Here is a 16283-nt window from a genome sequence, read left to right as displayed (position 1 = left end):
CTTAAAATACAAGTTTTTATAAATAAAGGTATATTTGCTTTGGCTAGTAGTTTTACTTGCTGATTTTAATCATGTAATGGGCTTTTTCAGCAAGTTATTATCCCTCATGCTAGACTCTAATTAATCTGAGGGCAGGGATTATTCAAAGCACAGTTCATATCTCTTTTAATCATTAAAAGAACCTGTTAAAATATAGGCATTATTATTGGTCTCAATTTACAAATGAGGAAACTGCAGGTCGGAGAGATTAAGTAAATGCTTAGTAAAGTAGTAAATTGCAAAGCTGGTATGCAATCCCAGTGGATTGGACAGTTTTCAAACCCACCACATTTAACTGCAGTTCTCTATAGCCCCAGTCCCCTCCATATTTTAAAACCAGCGGTGTTTATTCATTAATTCAACTAATAGTCACTGAGTGCCTATTATATGCTTGGCACTGTTCTAGACACTAAGGGTACATTACAGCAAGTGAACCAAATAGACCCAAATCATTGCCCTCATGAACTTTCTGGTGAGGGGAGGGGGCAATAAACAAGTGAATACAATACATAGTATATTAGATGGTGATAAGTCATATGGAAAAAGTAAGGTAGAGAAGGGAGATAGCGAGTGCCAGGCTGAGACTGAGATTCAAGTTGCAAGTTTTAACGGGTCAGGGAAGGAAGGGGACACTGAAAAGGCAACTTGAACAAAGACTTGGAGATATGTATGGAGGGAGCCCTGATATGGGCCAGCAAGATGGGTGTGGGCGGAGGGGAGCGAGGGAGGATGTCACAGGGCAAGTCAGAGACGGTGTGTGAGGATGGATGTGTGTGGAGGGAGGCAGGGCCCGCAGAGCTCGCCGGCAGCGTGAAGGGATCTGAGTTCCAGTGAGTCAGTGGAGGGATGGGCGAGGAGCAGACATGTGACAGTGCAAGTACTCTAGCTGCTGTGTTGGGAATAGTTTAGGAGGCTGGATCACCCAGCAAGTAAGTAATGATGGTGGATTGGTCCAAGGTGTTAGCTATGGGGCTGCTGAAAAGTGGCTGGAGTTTGAATATATTTTGAGGGTAGAGCCAACAGGCTTTGCTGATGCGTTGAATGTGGGGTGACGAAAAAAAAGATGACAACTTAGGATGACTGCAAAGTTTTTGACTTGAGCAACTGAATGGATGAAATCATCCTTTACTGAAACAAGGAAGATGGGGCGGAGCAGCATTTTGGGGGACATATCAAGACTTTTATTTTGAATACGTTAAGTTTCTGATGTCTGTTAAACATCCAAACAAAGATGCTTAATAAACAAGTTGGATAAATAAGCCTGGAGTTCAGTGTAGAGGAGAAATGTATGTGTATGTGCTGGGAAGCGAGCACATGTAGAGGAGAAATGTAAAGTCACGAGACTGACAGGAAATAGGCAGGTGTGAGGATTACTTCATGTTTAAAGGTCAAGGAGATAAGAAGATCGAGCAAGGGAGCCAGCAGGAAGGTAAGAGACAGAGTAGAAGACTGTCGTAGCAGTTAGAGGGAGGCAGAAGTCAGCCACCACGCCAGATGCCGCTGCTTGTCAGCTGAGAACCGAGAGCTAACCATTGGACTTGGCAATAACGCCATGCGTGACCTCAGCAGCAGTGTCAGCAGCGATGGGGGTAAAAGCCTGACTGTGGAGAATGGAAGTCGAGGAATTGGGGATGGAGAATATAGATAAATTTTCCTGGTAATTTTACTATAAAAATAGGAAGAGGAACAAAACTGGTGATGATTGGAGGGCCATATGAAGTAAAACCTATTTTTTACTTTTTGACGATGAAGGCAGTTAGAACATATTTGCGTAATAATACAGATGATCCAGTAAAAGAAAGAGGCAGGTCCCGTGTTTCCCTGAAAGTAAGACCTAGCCGGACAATCAGCTCTAATGCATCTTTTGGAGCAAAAATTAATATAAGATCCGGTCTTATATAAGATCCATTCTTATAGTAAAATAAGACCCGGTCTTATTATATTATAGTAAAATGAGACCAGGTCTCATATTAATTTTTGTTCCAAAAGACGCATTAGAGCTGATTGTCTGGCTAGGTCTTATTTTCGGGGAAACATGGTATGCAGGGACAGTCCTTAGGATGTGGGAGACACCGGGATCTCATGAAAGAGCGAGACTGGCCTTAGACGAATTAGGGGCTGTTCCTCCAGTTACAGGAGAGCAGACAGTCCACACGTGTGTAGGCGGGTCGGCCAGAGACCCGGTGCAGGAGCTTGTGGAGGTTCTCTTCCCAGTGAAATCGGAAGGAAGCTTAGAGGATGAGATGAGAGGTGTTGGGGTTTGAGGGGAAAAGGTGTGAGTCACATAGGACTATGGGAGGATGAATGAACCAGGGAAATGGCGTGGGATTGCTGGACAGAAGGGCCCAATTTTAAACATGAAGCCATAGAAAGTAGTAGCATTTAAAGTATAAGTACATGTCTTTTCCAAACAATAATGGGGCCTTGTTTTATATGCATAGAATGCACGATAACCAAATATCACTCTATGCCCAGATTCCTTTAATTCTTAGAATCAAGAAACTCTTTCCAGTTCGTGTCCTTCTTTAGTAATGATGGGAAGTCCCCAGTCTAGAAAAGTAAAGCAGGGTGGATCCCAGTAGTAACTTCTGATGGTCCTTTTGTTCTCCCGTTAATTAGCAGCGTTACTGCAGCTGTCCAGATTTATGACTTCACACTACCTACCCATCTAACCACAGACATTTGTACTTTCATGTGTGTGGTGTAGGTGTGAACTTCTCCAGTCTTCTTTGTAGAATTCAGCTGGAGAGACTGTTCCTGTCTTGCTTCACTTCAGTGTGCTGTAGGCAAAAATGTCATTTCTAAAAATTTAAGAAAGAGCCATAATTTTAAATGGATATTGGTATGTTCAGTATGTATTCATGAAACACATTTTATGTGTAGTCACATGCCACGATACCAAGTGAGTGTGTAGAATTTTGCCTGTTTTATCACTTAGGGTTTAACTGGGACTGAGAGATGTTATTCACAGCTGTGTTTAGGGATGAAATAATAGGCTTTCCTCATGGAGTTTGTTTTTTACTTTAACATGTACTGTGAATCTGCGTGTACACTGATTGGCATGGCTATCGGTATTGCTAATTTTTCATCTCCAGCATTTGCTATAATTTACATGTGTGTGAAGAAGAAAAGATGATAGTGTGCAATGTGTATATATGATTGCTTGGAGATTATTTTTGGCTTGATTTTTTTATAAATTAGCTTCAGCTAATAGAGAGGAAACTTCTAGTCCTGGGTTAAGATGGCAGTGCAGCCCAGGGTCGGAGGCATGTGGGAATCTCTGAAGGCCAGTCTCACTTTAGCTGTAATTCGTCTGGGGCCAAAAAAGCATCCAGCCCCCTCCATTCTGACTCTTAAGTTTACAGATCTAATTAAGAGAATTACTGCGGATTATTCTTGGGCCCAGGGTGCATCACAGTAAGCCAGAAACACCAATCTGCAGAATTTCCCTTAGGAGAAAGTCATGATTTCTTCAAAGCATTTTCCCAGTTAAGATTATTGAAGGTATGCAGGATCTGATGAAATCCAACCATCCCATCCTTTGTCTTTCTGGACAGGAAAAAGAGCAGTGGCTTGTTAATGACTTCAGGGAAGTCGTTTCCCAGCATTGCTATTTTTATGACTTGACTTTTTCTCACATACTCTTTACAGGTAGAAATAGCTAAAGCCCTTAGGGGAATATAAAAGAGGAGTGTCATACTTTCAACAGATATTGAAAGTGGAATGAACAATACAAATACTATCACTATAAAAGGTACAGAGTTCATACATGTAGGTGCCTGTCTCTGGGAAGAGAAAGTCAGATTCTTTGCATTGGTTGGTGTGGAGGAACTTCAATGTTTTATTGTTATTTACATTTTTACAAGCATAGGTTCATATTAGCCCTATAGTTTTATAACTATTCTTTAGGTATTGCTGTACCACCATTTCTTCCTATTGGCCTTCAAATACCTTTCCATGACTGCGTGTTTTAGGAATTGTCATTTTATGTTGCATTGCATTAGGAAATACAAATTTGTTAAAATACTTTTTTTGTTGTTCCTAGGATTTAGAAGAATTCTGCTTCAGGTTTTGCATAAACCATTTGACTGTAGTAACACAAACTTCAGGCTTTGCAGAAATGGACCACGATCTCCTTAAGAACTTTATCAGCAAAGCAAGCAGAGTCGGAGCCTTTAAAAATTGATCCTCTCACCTGCAGGAAACAATTTTCAACACTTCCATTTTCCCTGCAAAAGCCAGAGAATGACTTTTCTGTAATAGTATTTATGATGAGGTACATTTGGCTGAATATTTAACGTTCTGTTAAAAGGATGGCGGTGGGAAAGGAAGTCTTTCCCATAGGCTGAAATCCAAAGTTGACACTGAAGGCATTAAGTGCTCTGATCAGAAGTGAGTAAGCTCCAGGGGGAAAACAATTAAAATATCTTTTTATATTTACCATGTCTTCTTTTGAGTCTCTTAAGTTAGACACTTTTGGCATATCCATCTAAGTGTATGCTATTCTGGCCAAGGTTCCATTATTCCGCAGGCTGATCTCATGTGGATAGCGTGACAAGGAGTACTGTCACTTCCACACTTTCTGCATCCAGAACAGTGCCTTGCATATGGTAGGCACTCAATTTTTTAATAAATCTTAAGTTTGCCTTGAGAACAGCTTTGTTTGTGGGATACTAGATGAAGGAAAAACTTGCACAAAAACAAATTTCAAACAGCTGGTATCTATTAAGGCTCATATTCTTCTGGTGCATCGTTCTAAGAAATAGTGGCTAATTTAGAGCATTAATTAGAATTCACAAAAGGCCTTGGCAATTAAATTGTCAAAAGCCCAAGGGCTAACTTTAATTTTCTATTTACTCTGAGTCATTGATTTCTCCTATGGGATTACTGAATATGAAGTACTATCTTTGAATGAATGTTATTTCTGGGCTCATCTGCCTTATATAATTGCTTTTGTGTTAAGACAGATTTGCCTCTGTAAGTAAAAAAAAATGATGCGTTTTTCTTGTAGTTGACTTTTGCGTCACTATAACTCAGGTCTCAACCTGGCACAGTATAAAGTACTAGCTGAAAAGGAGCTAATACTTACATTTCATGTACAACATTAAGAATGAGATAAATTTATACTTTTTAGAGCAAAACAAGTTGCCCAACTATGAAAGAGAAACTGGAATGGGATGTAGGAAGTAGCATCAAAGTTTCCTAAGAGGTATTCCACAGGATGATACTATGTAAAGAAAACTCTTTTGGAGGTAGAGACCTTGTTCTGATGCTGGACTATTTGATAATAAAGTGCTTATTTGCAGATAATAGAAGAGATGTGTGTGTCTTTTAATCCCTAAGCAGCAGCAAAATTATATCAACCTTATGTCTCTTAGATCTACATAAATCCATTTGCTATAAGCTTGTTTTCTAAAGTGGTATGCAGATAAGGTATCATAGCAAAGCCTACTTAAAACATAAGTGGTTAGAAACAACTGACTGTTCCTGTCATTGACTGCAGGCCCGTTAGCATCATTAGTTTCCTCCTGTTTATCCACTTTGCAGACCTCACCTTGTAGAAGCAAAGTCAACTGGATGCCTCTACTTCTAAATCACAAGCCTATTTGGGGAATTATATAGTCGTATTCCGTTATTTGTTATTGTAAAGTTCGCCACATACAAGTTGTTTTCATTGTTTTTGGTAAATTTGTTCTTTTATCCAGCAAAGAAATATTCAAACCTGGGTATTCCCTACGGCTATCAGTTTTCGCCACTGGACAACCACTCTGTAACTGACCAAAGCCTTCACATCTTCCCAGTGTCTTCCAAAACCTTCTCTTCTTCCTTCTGGCCTATTTTTGACAGGGTCTTCTGAAGTTCCTTGATGCCTTACTTTATGAACTCATTTCATGTAAAAATGGCAACACTCAAAGGGAACAGATAAGTTTACTTAAGGTTGCAAAATGGACTGCCCTTTACCAAACTGCACAATGTACCAGTTAGTAAGAAGGGCTGCGTGGATTTTTACCCAGCTTTCCTTTCTAAGCTTTGCTGTATGTTTGTTTGCACTGTTATATACGTGTATGCCGGTGCTTCGTATCTCTGGGTACAACAGAATCATCTATGGAACTTTTACAAAGTATAGATTCAAGGATTCTAAATTCAGTATATTTTAAAAGCTCCACAAGTAATTTTGATGTTTTGCAAGGATGAGAGTCACTGGTTTAGCCCTCAAAACCTAGGACTCCAAACAATAAGGGAGGGCTAATTTTAGACCAGTGTGCGAGATGACATACGAGTCCCGTGGATACAGCTCTGAAAAAACATGCTTTCTCTCTGGTCTTTGAGGATATGCTTGCCATCGATACTCCTATGTGAAGGATAACAACACTATTTCCTTCTAATAGAGGAGTGTTTGTAGAGCCTCAGAAACCCTGCTGTTCAGTTACCGATAGGTGAGGGAAAGGGCACATTTTTATAATGACACTACATCAGAAATTAATAGATCCTTTCTTTTACGTAAGTTCATCTTACATTTTTCTGTTCTTAAGTTTTCTTTCCACTCTGCTCATACAAGGAAGTTCAGTGTTTTAGTGCTGCCAATGTAATTTTACCCTAACTTACAGAGAAAAAAGTTAAGATTTTACATAAATAGTGTCCTTATCTGCTGATAGATGTTTGTGAAGATACCATTCAATGCTTTGTAAAAAGTACAGGTTAATATTCTTCAGTTGAGACCTGAAGAAATTGCCAGTCATTCTGGACCGTAACTTGTGAGTGTTACTCAGAGGCAGAATTCTTGAACATTAATAATGAAAAGGAAGCAACTACAAACTACACAGTCTTATCTGTCTTATTAGCCCTCCCCCATACTATTATTACACCAAATAGGTTGGGAGAATTGTAAAAAGAAAGGAAAACTCATACCTTACTGTTCTTTTTAATTCAGTCCTTGTCAAAGCATAAATACATAAACCATATTGATTTTCTCTCACTAAATTTAGTTAAAATCACATTTTCTATTCAGAAAGTAACTGGTGTTGCCCTATGGAATAAATTTAACTTTCATATTAAATTGTCATTATCATAACGTATCAATGCTAATATGTAAGTATAGTCCCAAAATAATGGACACAAAAAAAGGATTTATAAAAAATAGATCACTATCCCACCTTCATATTAAATGAGCTTGTTTTAATCCCATTTAGACATTACACAGTGTTACCATAATACATTTCTATCTAAGAAGCTGTACTTGTGATAGAAATTTATAATTTCCAGAGGCAAGGCTTCAGGTTGCCCTGTAAAATATCAATTTAGTCCAAAGGAAAATTCTACTGAATAAATCCTTACCAATGTTGTTTACACTATCTGGCCCAAAAATGAGGAACAAAAATATGCTTCTACAAGCAAGTTTCTATGAAATCATCCAGATGGTAATAGAACTAGCAGGGAGGATCCCCAACCCTGCACCAGAAAAGTGTAATGAAAAATAAATAAATATATGAATTTGATCTTGTTCCTTTTTATCAAAAAGAGCTTTAATTACTGGAATACTAAATTAATCTCCAAGTTTCTATCCAGACAAAACATTTTTAGTGTTATAAAGGCAGACTGATTTTGCCTTGACTGAAGAGACTACATTAAAATCCTCAGGCAACAGAAACAAGACTGAGGTATGCTTGCTGCTTTTCCCACTCCAACCTCTTTACTTGTCTTTCTTCCTTCAGGAACAAACATGCTGCTATTCCAGGAGAGAATTTCACTATCCACCCTGTTTTTGAGAAATCATATTAAACTCAGGATAATCCCTTATCTGCAATCTTGGGTACCAGATATGCTTCATACTTTTTGGAGTTAAGAATGATAATATAGTACATGTACCACATAACACATAATACCTGAGCAGGGCCAAGGTGAGAGCCCCCAAATTAATACTTTTGTTAAGTGGAACAAGAATATTCCCACTAAGTGGGATAAAGACTCTAAATATCTCCATGCTAGTTTAGATATGCTTTTGATGCCCTGCGACTTTTGGTATTAGACAGACAGAACCCACTTGGTTTCAAAAGCTTTTTGGATTTTGGAATTGCAGATAAAGGACTGTGGGTTTGTAATATATATAGATGATACTTGGGAGGAAAGGCCTTTAATATAAACTTTGTATTAGAGGAAAAGAGATAGATACCTGCTCTTCCATTTCTTCTCCATTTTTCTATTACTCGTCATTTCCCAAACTCACCAGACATATTCCTACCTCCTAGCACTGGCTTTCATCCTCTACGGACTGTTTTACCCCTGTCAACGTATGGCTCGCTTTCTTACCTCCTTCAGGGCTTTGCTGAAGCATCACCTCACCAAGTCTTTCCCTGGCCTCCCTACTTAAAATTTTAAAACTCATTTCCCTACCAGCACCCCATCCCCCTCCCTGTGATGTCTTTCTCCAAAGTACTTAGTACAGTTGGACACATTAAGTATTCCACATTTAGTTATACACTTGCTCTTTCCTCAAAATTAGAATTAGAATGGAAGTTCCACAGAGATTGGGATTTTACTTTTGTTGTATTGCTTTATTTTTGTATTGTTTGTATTTACAACTGTGCTGTTGTATTGCTTGTATTTACAACTATGACTGGAATATGGTATGTACTTAGCACATGGCATTTGAAAAAAGGAAGAGAATATTATCAGCTTCTATATACTTGGAAAAAAACTGAAAATACACTTCTCCACCCCCCCCCCCATATGGGCTTCTTCTAGGTACAAGAGCTATAGTAGTAAATAAGATGAGCCAGGTTGATGCTTCCAGTGTGGGGAGGGGTTGATGCAGGCATAGGTGGATACGTGATAGGCAAGTCAGGTAAGGTAACTTCAGATGCTAATAAATGCTATTACAGTTTTGATGGAGAGAAACACAATACAGAGTAAGATTTTAGAATGGAGGGGTCATGGAAGCCCTCTGAACTGAGCCCTGAAAGATAGGAAGGAGCCAGCTAAACAAAATTCTGGGGGAAGAGCACTCAAGCAGAAGGAATAGCAAACATAAAAGCCTGAGGTGTAGGGACAGGCCTGACATTCTAAGAGAAAAGGTCAGTGTGAGTAAAGCGCAGTGAGTAGGGAAAAAGGAGCATGAGATAAGGATGGACAAGTAGGTAGGGGCTACTTCACAGGCCATGCAAAGAGCGTGAATACGTTGATTAGCAATGTGAATCCATTTACAGTTTTGCTCTTTATGGAGCTTAAAGGTAAAGAGGAAAGAGAGTAAATATGGAGACCACTTAGAAGTCTTTAAGACTGGTCCAGACACGAGTCAATAGATGACGCTTAGGTTTTTAGCTGGAACAAGTTAATTTTTTAGTAAAATGAGGAAAGACTACGGTAGAAACAAGATATTTTTGTTTGTTTGATCTTGATTCATATTTTGAGAAGCTGAGGGGGCAGGAGTAGGTAATCAAGAGTTCTATCGGCTACCAGAGCTTTGACCTCTGTGGAGAGGTCAAGGCTAGAGAAATAAATTTAGAAATCATCTGCATGTAAAGCTCATTAAAGGCTAAGAACAGATTTGATCCTAGGAGAGAATTTAGATACAGAAGAGAACATTAGTGCACTTAATACAAAGACGACATCAGACCATTAAGACTCTTAACAACTAATTTATTTTAAAATAGACAAACTATTAATTGTAGAAAATAGCAACATAGCAATATTAAATATACAGTTTTAACCAATACAAAAAAGCAATAAAGCAGTATCTGAAGCCTTATTTAAGAAATCTCAATACACGATCTCTGTAGTTCCTAAAATTCTGGCACTAATTCTAATGGGAACTTTTTAGCAAAAGACCCACAAAATAGTAAGCCCTTGACCTAAAAGCTAACTGATTTGTATGATATTCATGCAAAAATTAATGAGGAAATGGGATAAAGCATTCTAGTGCCTTTGTTATCAAGAAAACTGTCAAAAACACAAGTTTGGAACTTAATTGAGCACAAAATAAAATTTTTTTTCTAAAAATAAGACCAGATTTCTTTTTAAAAAGAACTCTGAGTTCAGACAATGTGATTTTCCTAAAACCTAGCTGATACTACCTTAAATACCATCTATTTTAAATTATACCATCTCTAAATAAGTTAATCACACAAGAGTTTAAATACACCGTTAGGTGCCAGGAGGGAAAGCACCTCTTCTACTGCTATAGCTATTTTAATTTGAAATTTTTGCACAAAATCAGAAACATTAATGCCTAACCCAAAGACCTTTGAATAAGTACTTGCAATTTTGAACTAGAAATAATGTGGCTGTGAATGTGCCAGTGTTAGACCATTCTGACTTAAAAAAAAAAAAAGAGATAGACAATTGCCAGTTCAAAAGATACATGGAAGACATGTACCATTCTAGAGAACATACACCCCTTCCAAAATTTAGGAGGGCAGATTAATTGCTGAGATGCAATTAGACAAATCTCTAAGAAAACAATTAAGGCCCCTATAGTTAACAGTCTGTTTAATGGAGTAATATGATTTGAATCTTGATTCTTCAGGACCCAGAAACATTAGAAAGTGCACTTGGGATTATACTCTGTTAGGGTCCTCTACAGCAAAGCTCTAGTTGAACACTTTATTTTCCAAGTACTAGATGGGCACTTTATGAATTCAGTTATCTATATGGTATAAAAACCAAGAGTACTATTATTAATGACCCCAATTTTAGAGCATGAGTTAGATGAAGAAAAGAATCAATAAATTCTTAGAAGTCCTGAGGTACGAAATCTGTATCAGTAGTCTGACAATATCTTATGTTTATACTTTGCTTTCTGCTTGTATTTAAAAGCTAAAATTTATAAAACAAGCACACAGTACATCAGATTCCATTAGTAAACTAAAATCTTAATGTGTAAAAATTAGTAATTTTTTTATAGTTTCTAATATCTGTTTAGCAGAAGAATTCAGGATCATTTGGGTGAATGGGGGGCAGTCAGCCAAATTGCATTTGGAAGACAAGACATATTTTCTAAGGGTGTTCATGTTAAATTAAAAAAATATAAATATAAATTAATAAAAATAATAGCAAACATCACATACATGCCACAAGAGAAGACAAAGTACTCAACTAGTCATGGGTTGTTGGGACTCCCACTCCCAGGCATCCTTTGGAAATAGAAACATCTGCTACAAATTTTTAAATGACAGGTTTTACACAAGATTTTCAATCTTGTACAGTAACAATATATTCTCTATTGACTACAGCATTGCAAGTGGCTTAGGAATTGCCTGCACAAATACTCAGTGTGCACCTGCACACTTTATATCCACAGAAAGAGCTGAAGCTATGTATAAATGTGGCCGTAAACAGAACCTGGGAGAGTTACACAGTCAGATCTGCGAGAAACAAGGAGGCCAGAGGTGAACATGGTACCCACCACGGTCATGAAATCCTCAGTTTTCTTCCCTGTTTGAGAGAAGCATGCTGTCATTCATTTTCTGCTTCTGCATTCGTGTTCGAGTAGATGCTGGCAAAAAGATGGAGAACTGTTAATAGCACTGATGGTGCTAGGTAAGTGGCAAAGGGTGGCCATTCATGTTATACTGAGGCCAAATCAGAGGCGCTCCGGGCATCGCAAAAGCTGTGGTTTCCAACTTTTTTAAATCACTATCCCTAAAGTTAACTATTCCAAGCATGTATCACCAAAATATGTATGTATATATGTACATGTGCATAAATTATAGAACACACCTATTCCAAATATGCATTAGAAGTAGATGAGATAAAAGTAAATCGAAATTCTAGTATTTTCTTTATGTAACCCAAAAGGTAGTCTTACACACTTCCAGGTATGCCCCACTTTGCAGACCACTGTTCTAGATGAGAAGGTTGAGTGTGGCCCTTGAGCAGCGCAGAGTCCTGGGCTGACCCAGACGGTGCTGACGTGAGTGGTGAGTGCCACAGCTCGCGAGCCCCTGTTCAGAGGGGCCTTGCCAGGCCCTCACTGCAAACACTGTGAGCTCCCAGTTACTCAATGCAGACGTGGACACTTAGAAAGTACATTAGTAATCACAACATAGACAAAAACAGAACATTTCTTTTACGTGATGTAAAAATTCTTAACTTGATTTTAGTGGTGGACAGGAGCTCGTCATAAAGAAGCACAAAGAATAGTCATACTTGGAAAAGAAAGAAAACGGTAATTCTAGGGCTCCCCTACTGGCCCTTCCACTCTGGCTCATCTAGCACTGTGTGATGACCTGTTTTGACTACAATTCTTTGAGGAAAGTTGAGCAGCCTGGAGAATTCCTTAGCCTTATGGGTTAGAACTCCTGCTGCTTCTCCCGTTTTTCCAACTGCACAAAGGCCCTGAACTTCAGCCTGGCGGAGGGAATTCACCATCACAGCTAAGTGTGTCACCAAGAATGAACTGAATACAGCAACTGCACTCTTCTCTAAGAAAATACCCATATTTTTACAGCTTTCTGCTTCTTTTAAAATGCACATGTGTGGGCTCCATAATGCTTCCACGTGTTTTCAAAGCCTGATTTTGGTTATAAGCTTCACGTCTATTTTCATGTACTGGGAAGGAAAAGCCACAATTACTTAAAAGTTAAAAATAATATATTAGTCAATGTAAAATCCAAAAAGAGATTCATTTATAACCAAAAAAATTTAAATTTTTGGTATATTTAGTTTTAATTGTACTCTTCAAAATAGTACACACAAAAAATGGTTTAAAAAATCAAAAGCATGCTTTTAAATACTTTATATTTCAAAGTTAGTATCTACATGTTGAGAAAAGGCCCCTTTTTAAAAAGTCACACTTTAATTGGTATTGTTCTTATTGACATGTCCTACGATGTAGGAATGATAGTTTTAATTCTTATTATCTCATAAATAGTATATGTCTTCTTTCCAAGTCTCAGCTCTTTTTCCTGTGAATAGATCCGGCACCAGACTATCATGAAATGCCGCACTCACTATCACAGCTACCTCTGTCTAAGACAACCCAGGAGCAGTTAGTATACGTTTATCTTTTTCTTAATGTGCTTTCCATCTACTATACTTGGCTTAATCTTTTATAGTGTCAGAGTAGCTTAGGATATATCACTCTGTATAACTTGGAAAATGATCTGGTGGTGTTCTTTATCAATATTCTGGTTTCCAGTAATGGAAAAGCTTTTGTTTTAAATTAAGTTTGAAAACTTGCAAGTTAGGGAAGTTAGGGAATAATAGCACAATAGGTTGTTCTTTAAATAAGTGTTATAATGTTTGCATATGCTAGGTTTATAAAACCTCTCCCTATATGCAACACTGAGTTCCTCATAATAATTCTTTCCTGAAATGTTTTCTAACCACAGCTATTCATGTTGAAGATGTGGTTTCACTTCTTAGTCTTCCTATGCATAATATTTTAGAAAGGGTCACTTTGTATCATACATTTAAACTACAAATGTTTGTAGGTAAATAATACATTCTTGATTCCAGTATATTTTAAGTGCATGAGCAAGTCTTCTAATCGAAGGAATTATATATATTTATTCTTTTCTAATGAAGGAATTATATATATTTATTATTTTCTAATGCGAAAAAATTTTTTGCAATGTCAACAATTGTTTCATTTACATAAGGAGAAATGATAAGTACTTACTCATTTCTGCCAGTTTCTTTTGAAACTTGGATTCCCCTGGGAGATGTTTACTGCAGATTAAAAAACAAAACATTTTACATGTATATGTATAAATGGAAAACTCAAATTTCCAATAACTATGGTGCTTTCTGTGACTTATTTTATACTCTTAATGAGTAGCTTTTAATTTCAGAAGTTTATAAACAAACCATCTAAAATATGAAAGTCACAAATTTATGACCCTATGTATTTTTTCAGTGGTTCTTATAAAAACACAATAAATATTTTTCAAGAGTCAGCATTTTAAAATCTAATTTTAAGCAAAAATAACAAAATTATCAATATTTTGTAAAAAATGATCAGATTTTAAACGTTTGATATTTTCAATAATTTAAATTTCAGTAGATGGTATATGATTTATTTACATGGTACCTTTAATTTGGAGATGCAGTCATACCTATTATTTTGAGCAATCCTCACAATTTCCAAATAAAATTGGCATGAAAGGGATTGGTGGAAGTTAAGAGCAGAGCTGGTACTCTGGGATCTCCAGATGACCACCTCGGCCACTGAAAAACATTCTAAACCTGTTCCCACCTTCCATCTGCTTCATCTGATCCTTCAATATCGAAGCGTAGTTTTTTCAGTGGTTTAGGAGGGTTGCTTCCTTCGGCACTTCTTTTGAGCACACGGTCGCTGTTACACACCATCTGATTTATTTTCTGGAACTTTTCAGAAGTCTACAAATTACAGAATTCTTTATTGTATTATTAAATGCCAGCATTTTGTAGTCAGCAACCCTTAATTGTAGTTTGATGTGCGTCAAAAATCAGGCAGTGGTAGTATTTGCATTTTAATTTTCTGCTTTATTGGGTCAAGCAAGACAAATGAACAATCTCCAAATGAGAATAACTCTACCTAACGCTACCCACTCCTTTTAAATCCTCCTGTCTCCTCCAGTAGGCTCTTCCTCTTTCTCCAACAACTCTGATTACTACTCTGAAAGTCCTGGTTCCTCGTTTCTGGAACACACCCACACACTGAGCCAGAACAGCTAGTTTCTCAGAAGCATGTAAAATTGGAACAGCATTCTGGAACCTGGTTTTTGATAGTGTTTTTTGTTTTTGGGAGCATAACATAACCAAAGAGAACATCATAAGAATGTAGTAAGAGGTGAAGTATCCAGTGAATAATAATTTTGGACTCACTTTATGGGTTTTATACGTTAACAAGTCATATAGTTTATATAGTTTAAACCATCATCGATAACAGTATTTGTTGAAATGTTGCTAATTCACAGTTTTTAAAATAAAAAATCAACTGTCAAAAAGATTTAAGAATTTGAGTCCATCCAATATTATTGGAGATGATTTGAGATATGTATCTCCTCAGGGAGAATCCTGTCACAGCAAAGTAAAGAAAGTTTTGGTAAGAAATTCTAAAGGGGGCACACCTTATTTTACCCAATGGACTAACATGTGGAAAAATTCTATTTCTTACCTATCGATTTTAGAACCAGAGTGAGGTGATTATCTCAGGGATATGTATGAACATGTTCATTTGAACTAAAAAATGAACTCAGACTTTCTGATAGAAATTAAATCTGATTTGACTGACTGATTTGACAGTGAGGATTAGCTTTATTATTTATGCTTTATTTTCTAATTAAATGAGCTAATTTTATAAAAATTAAATGTAAAAACGGCTTTTGGTGAAAGATATATTTAGAACACATATACAAGGAATGTTTAGAAAACAGCTTTGAAATTCACCAATTATGAGTACAAGTTGCAATGAAATCTAATTTGAAAATAAACCTGATTTTATATATATATATTATATATGTATGTATTACATACATGATATATATCATAATATATATCATATATATATCTTATATACATGATATATATCATATGTATCATATATATCATATATATCTTCTAAATTCTGAATTCAATATATATCATATATATATACATATATATATATATCTTCTAAATTCTACACAACATGCCTGAATCAATTTACAGCATTTGTAAATTCAAATTATAGAAATCTTCAATTTATTTTATAGTTACAGTGCATGTCACTGTACTTCAAAGAAAGAAATACTCACCCCAAATGATTCACCAATTGATACTAAGATTCTGTCAAGTTAAGATAAAATACAAATTAGTAATAGCAATTAGTAACCTACAGAGATAAACACACACATAGCATTCTGAACGATCAGAAATACCAAATCAAATGTTTCTTCTACCCCTAGAACCACTGATAAATTATACTCATTAAATGCTTATTCTAACAGTGCTGGTCTAGTCATACACTGAGGTGGTCTCTTAGATTTTTAAAACAAGAACAACTTGTCTGCAAGACATATTCTGCTAGTGTCCACATTTAAAGAGAGTAAAATAAAGTTTTAAATTTATTCCTACTTAATTCTTAATAAACCAACGGTAAGTTATCAATTAAATTTTTTCACATCTTCTCATTAAAAATTCAAGTTACCCCTGGCAAAAAACTTACAGTATTAAGTAGTAATTCTAAATAGGATCTGTAATCATATATAAAGGCTATTTATCATATATCCTAGAATCAGAAATCTCTTAATCTGTTTGGCCTTCTTTGAATCATATAATTTATG

At 36.5% G+C, this 16283-nt stretch overlaps 2 protein-coding genes across 18 annotated transcripts in view; one reads left to right on the top strand and one right to left on the bottom strand.

The window, feature by feature from the left end:
* Positions 1 to 5353, top strand: part of RCBTB2 (RCC1 and BTB domain containing protein 2) — a 42372-nt gene extending 37019 nt beyond the window's left edge. For all 15 annotated transcript variants that reach the window (XM_081046869.1, XM_081046867.1, XM_081046864.1 and 12 more), the window contains one exon: positions 4085 to 5353. In XM_081046869.1, the coding sequence (XP_080902995.1) occupies positions 4085 to 4225 (141 nt within the window). In that variant the 3' untranslated portion in view covers positions 4226 to 5353. The remainder of the gene's footprint in view (positions 1 to 4084) is intronic.
* A 4303-nt stretch (positions 5354 to 9656) lies between these two features.
* Positions 9657 to 16283, bottom strand: part of RB1 (RB transcriptional corepressor 1) — a 160362-nt gene continuing 153735 nt past the window's right edge. For 2 of the 3 annotated variants that reach the window (XM_081046855.1, XM_081046856.1), the window contains 4 exons: positions 15756 to 15786; positions 14234 to 14376; positions 13658 to 13707; positions 9657 to 11530 (listed from right to left, as the gene is read on the bottom strand). In XM_081046855.1, coding sequence (XP_080902981.1) covers positions 11457 to 11530; positions 13658 to 13707; positions 14234 to 14376; positions 15756 to 15786 — 298 coding nt within the window. In that variant the 3' untranslated portion in view covers positions 9657 to 11456. Of the gene's footprint in view, positions 11550 to 13657; positions 13708 to 14233; positions 14377 to 15755; positions 15787 to 16283 lie in introns of all 3 variants that reach the window. The other variant, XM_081046857.1, reaches the window with a different exon arrangement.

Source organism: Rhinolophus hipposideros (assembly GCF_964194185.1).
Source record: "Rhinolophus hipposideros genome assembly, chromosome: 4".
Taxonomy (NCBI): Eukaryota; Metazoa; Chordata; class Mammalia; order Chiroptera; family Rhinolophidae; genus Rhinolophus; species Rhinolophus hipposideros.
Note: the sequence above shows the minus strand (reverse complement) of the source record. Positions and strands in the feature narration are given on the sequence as shown.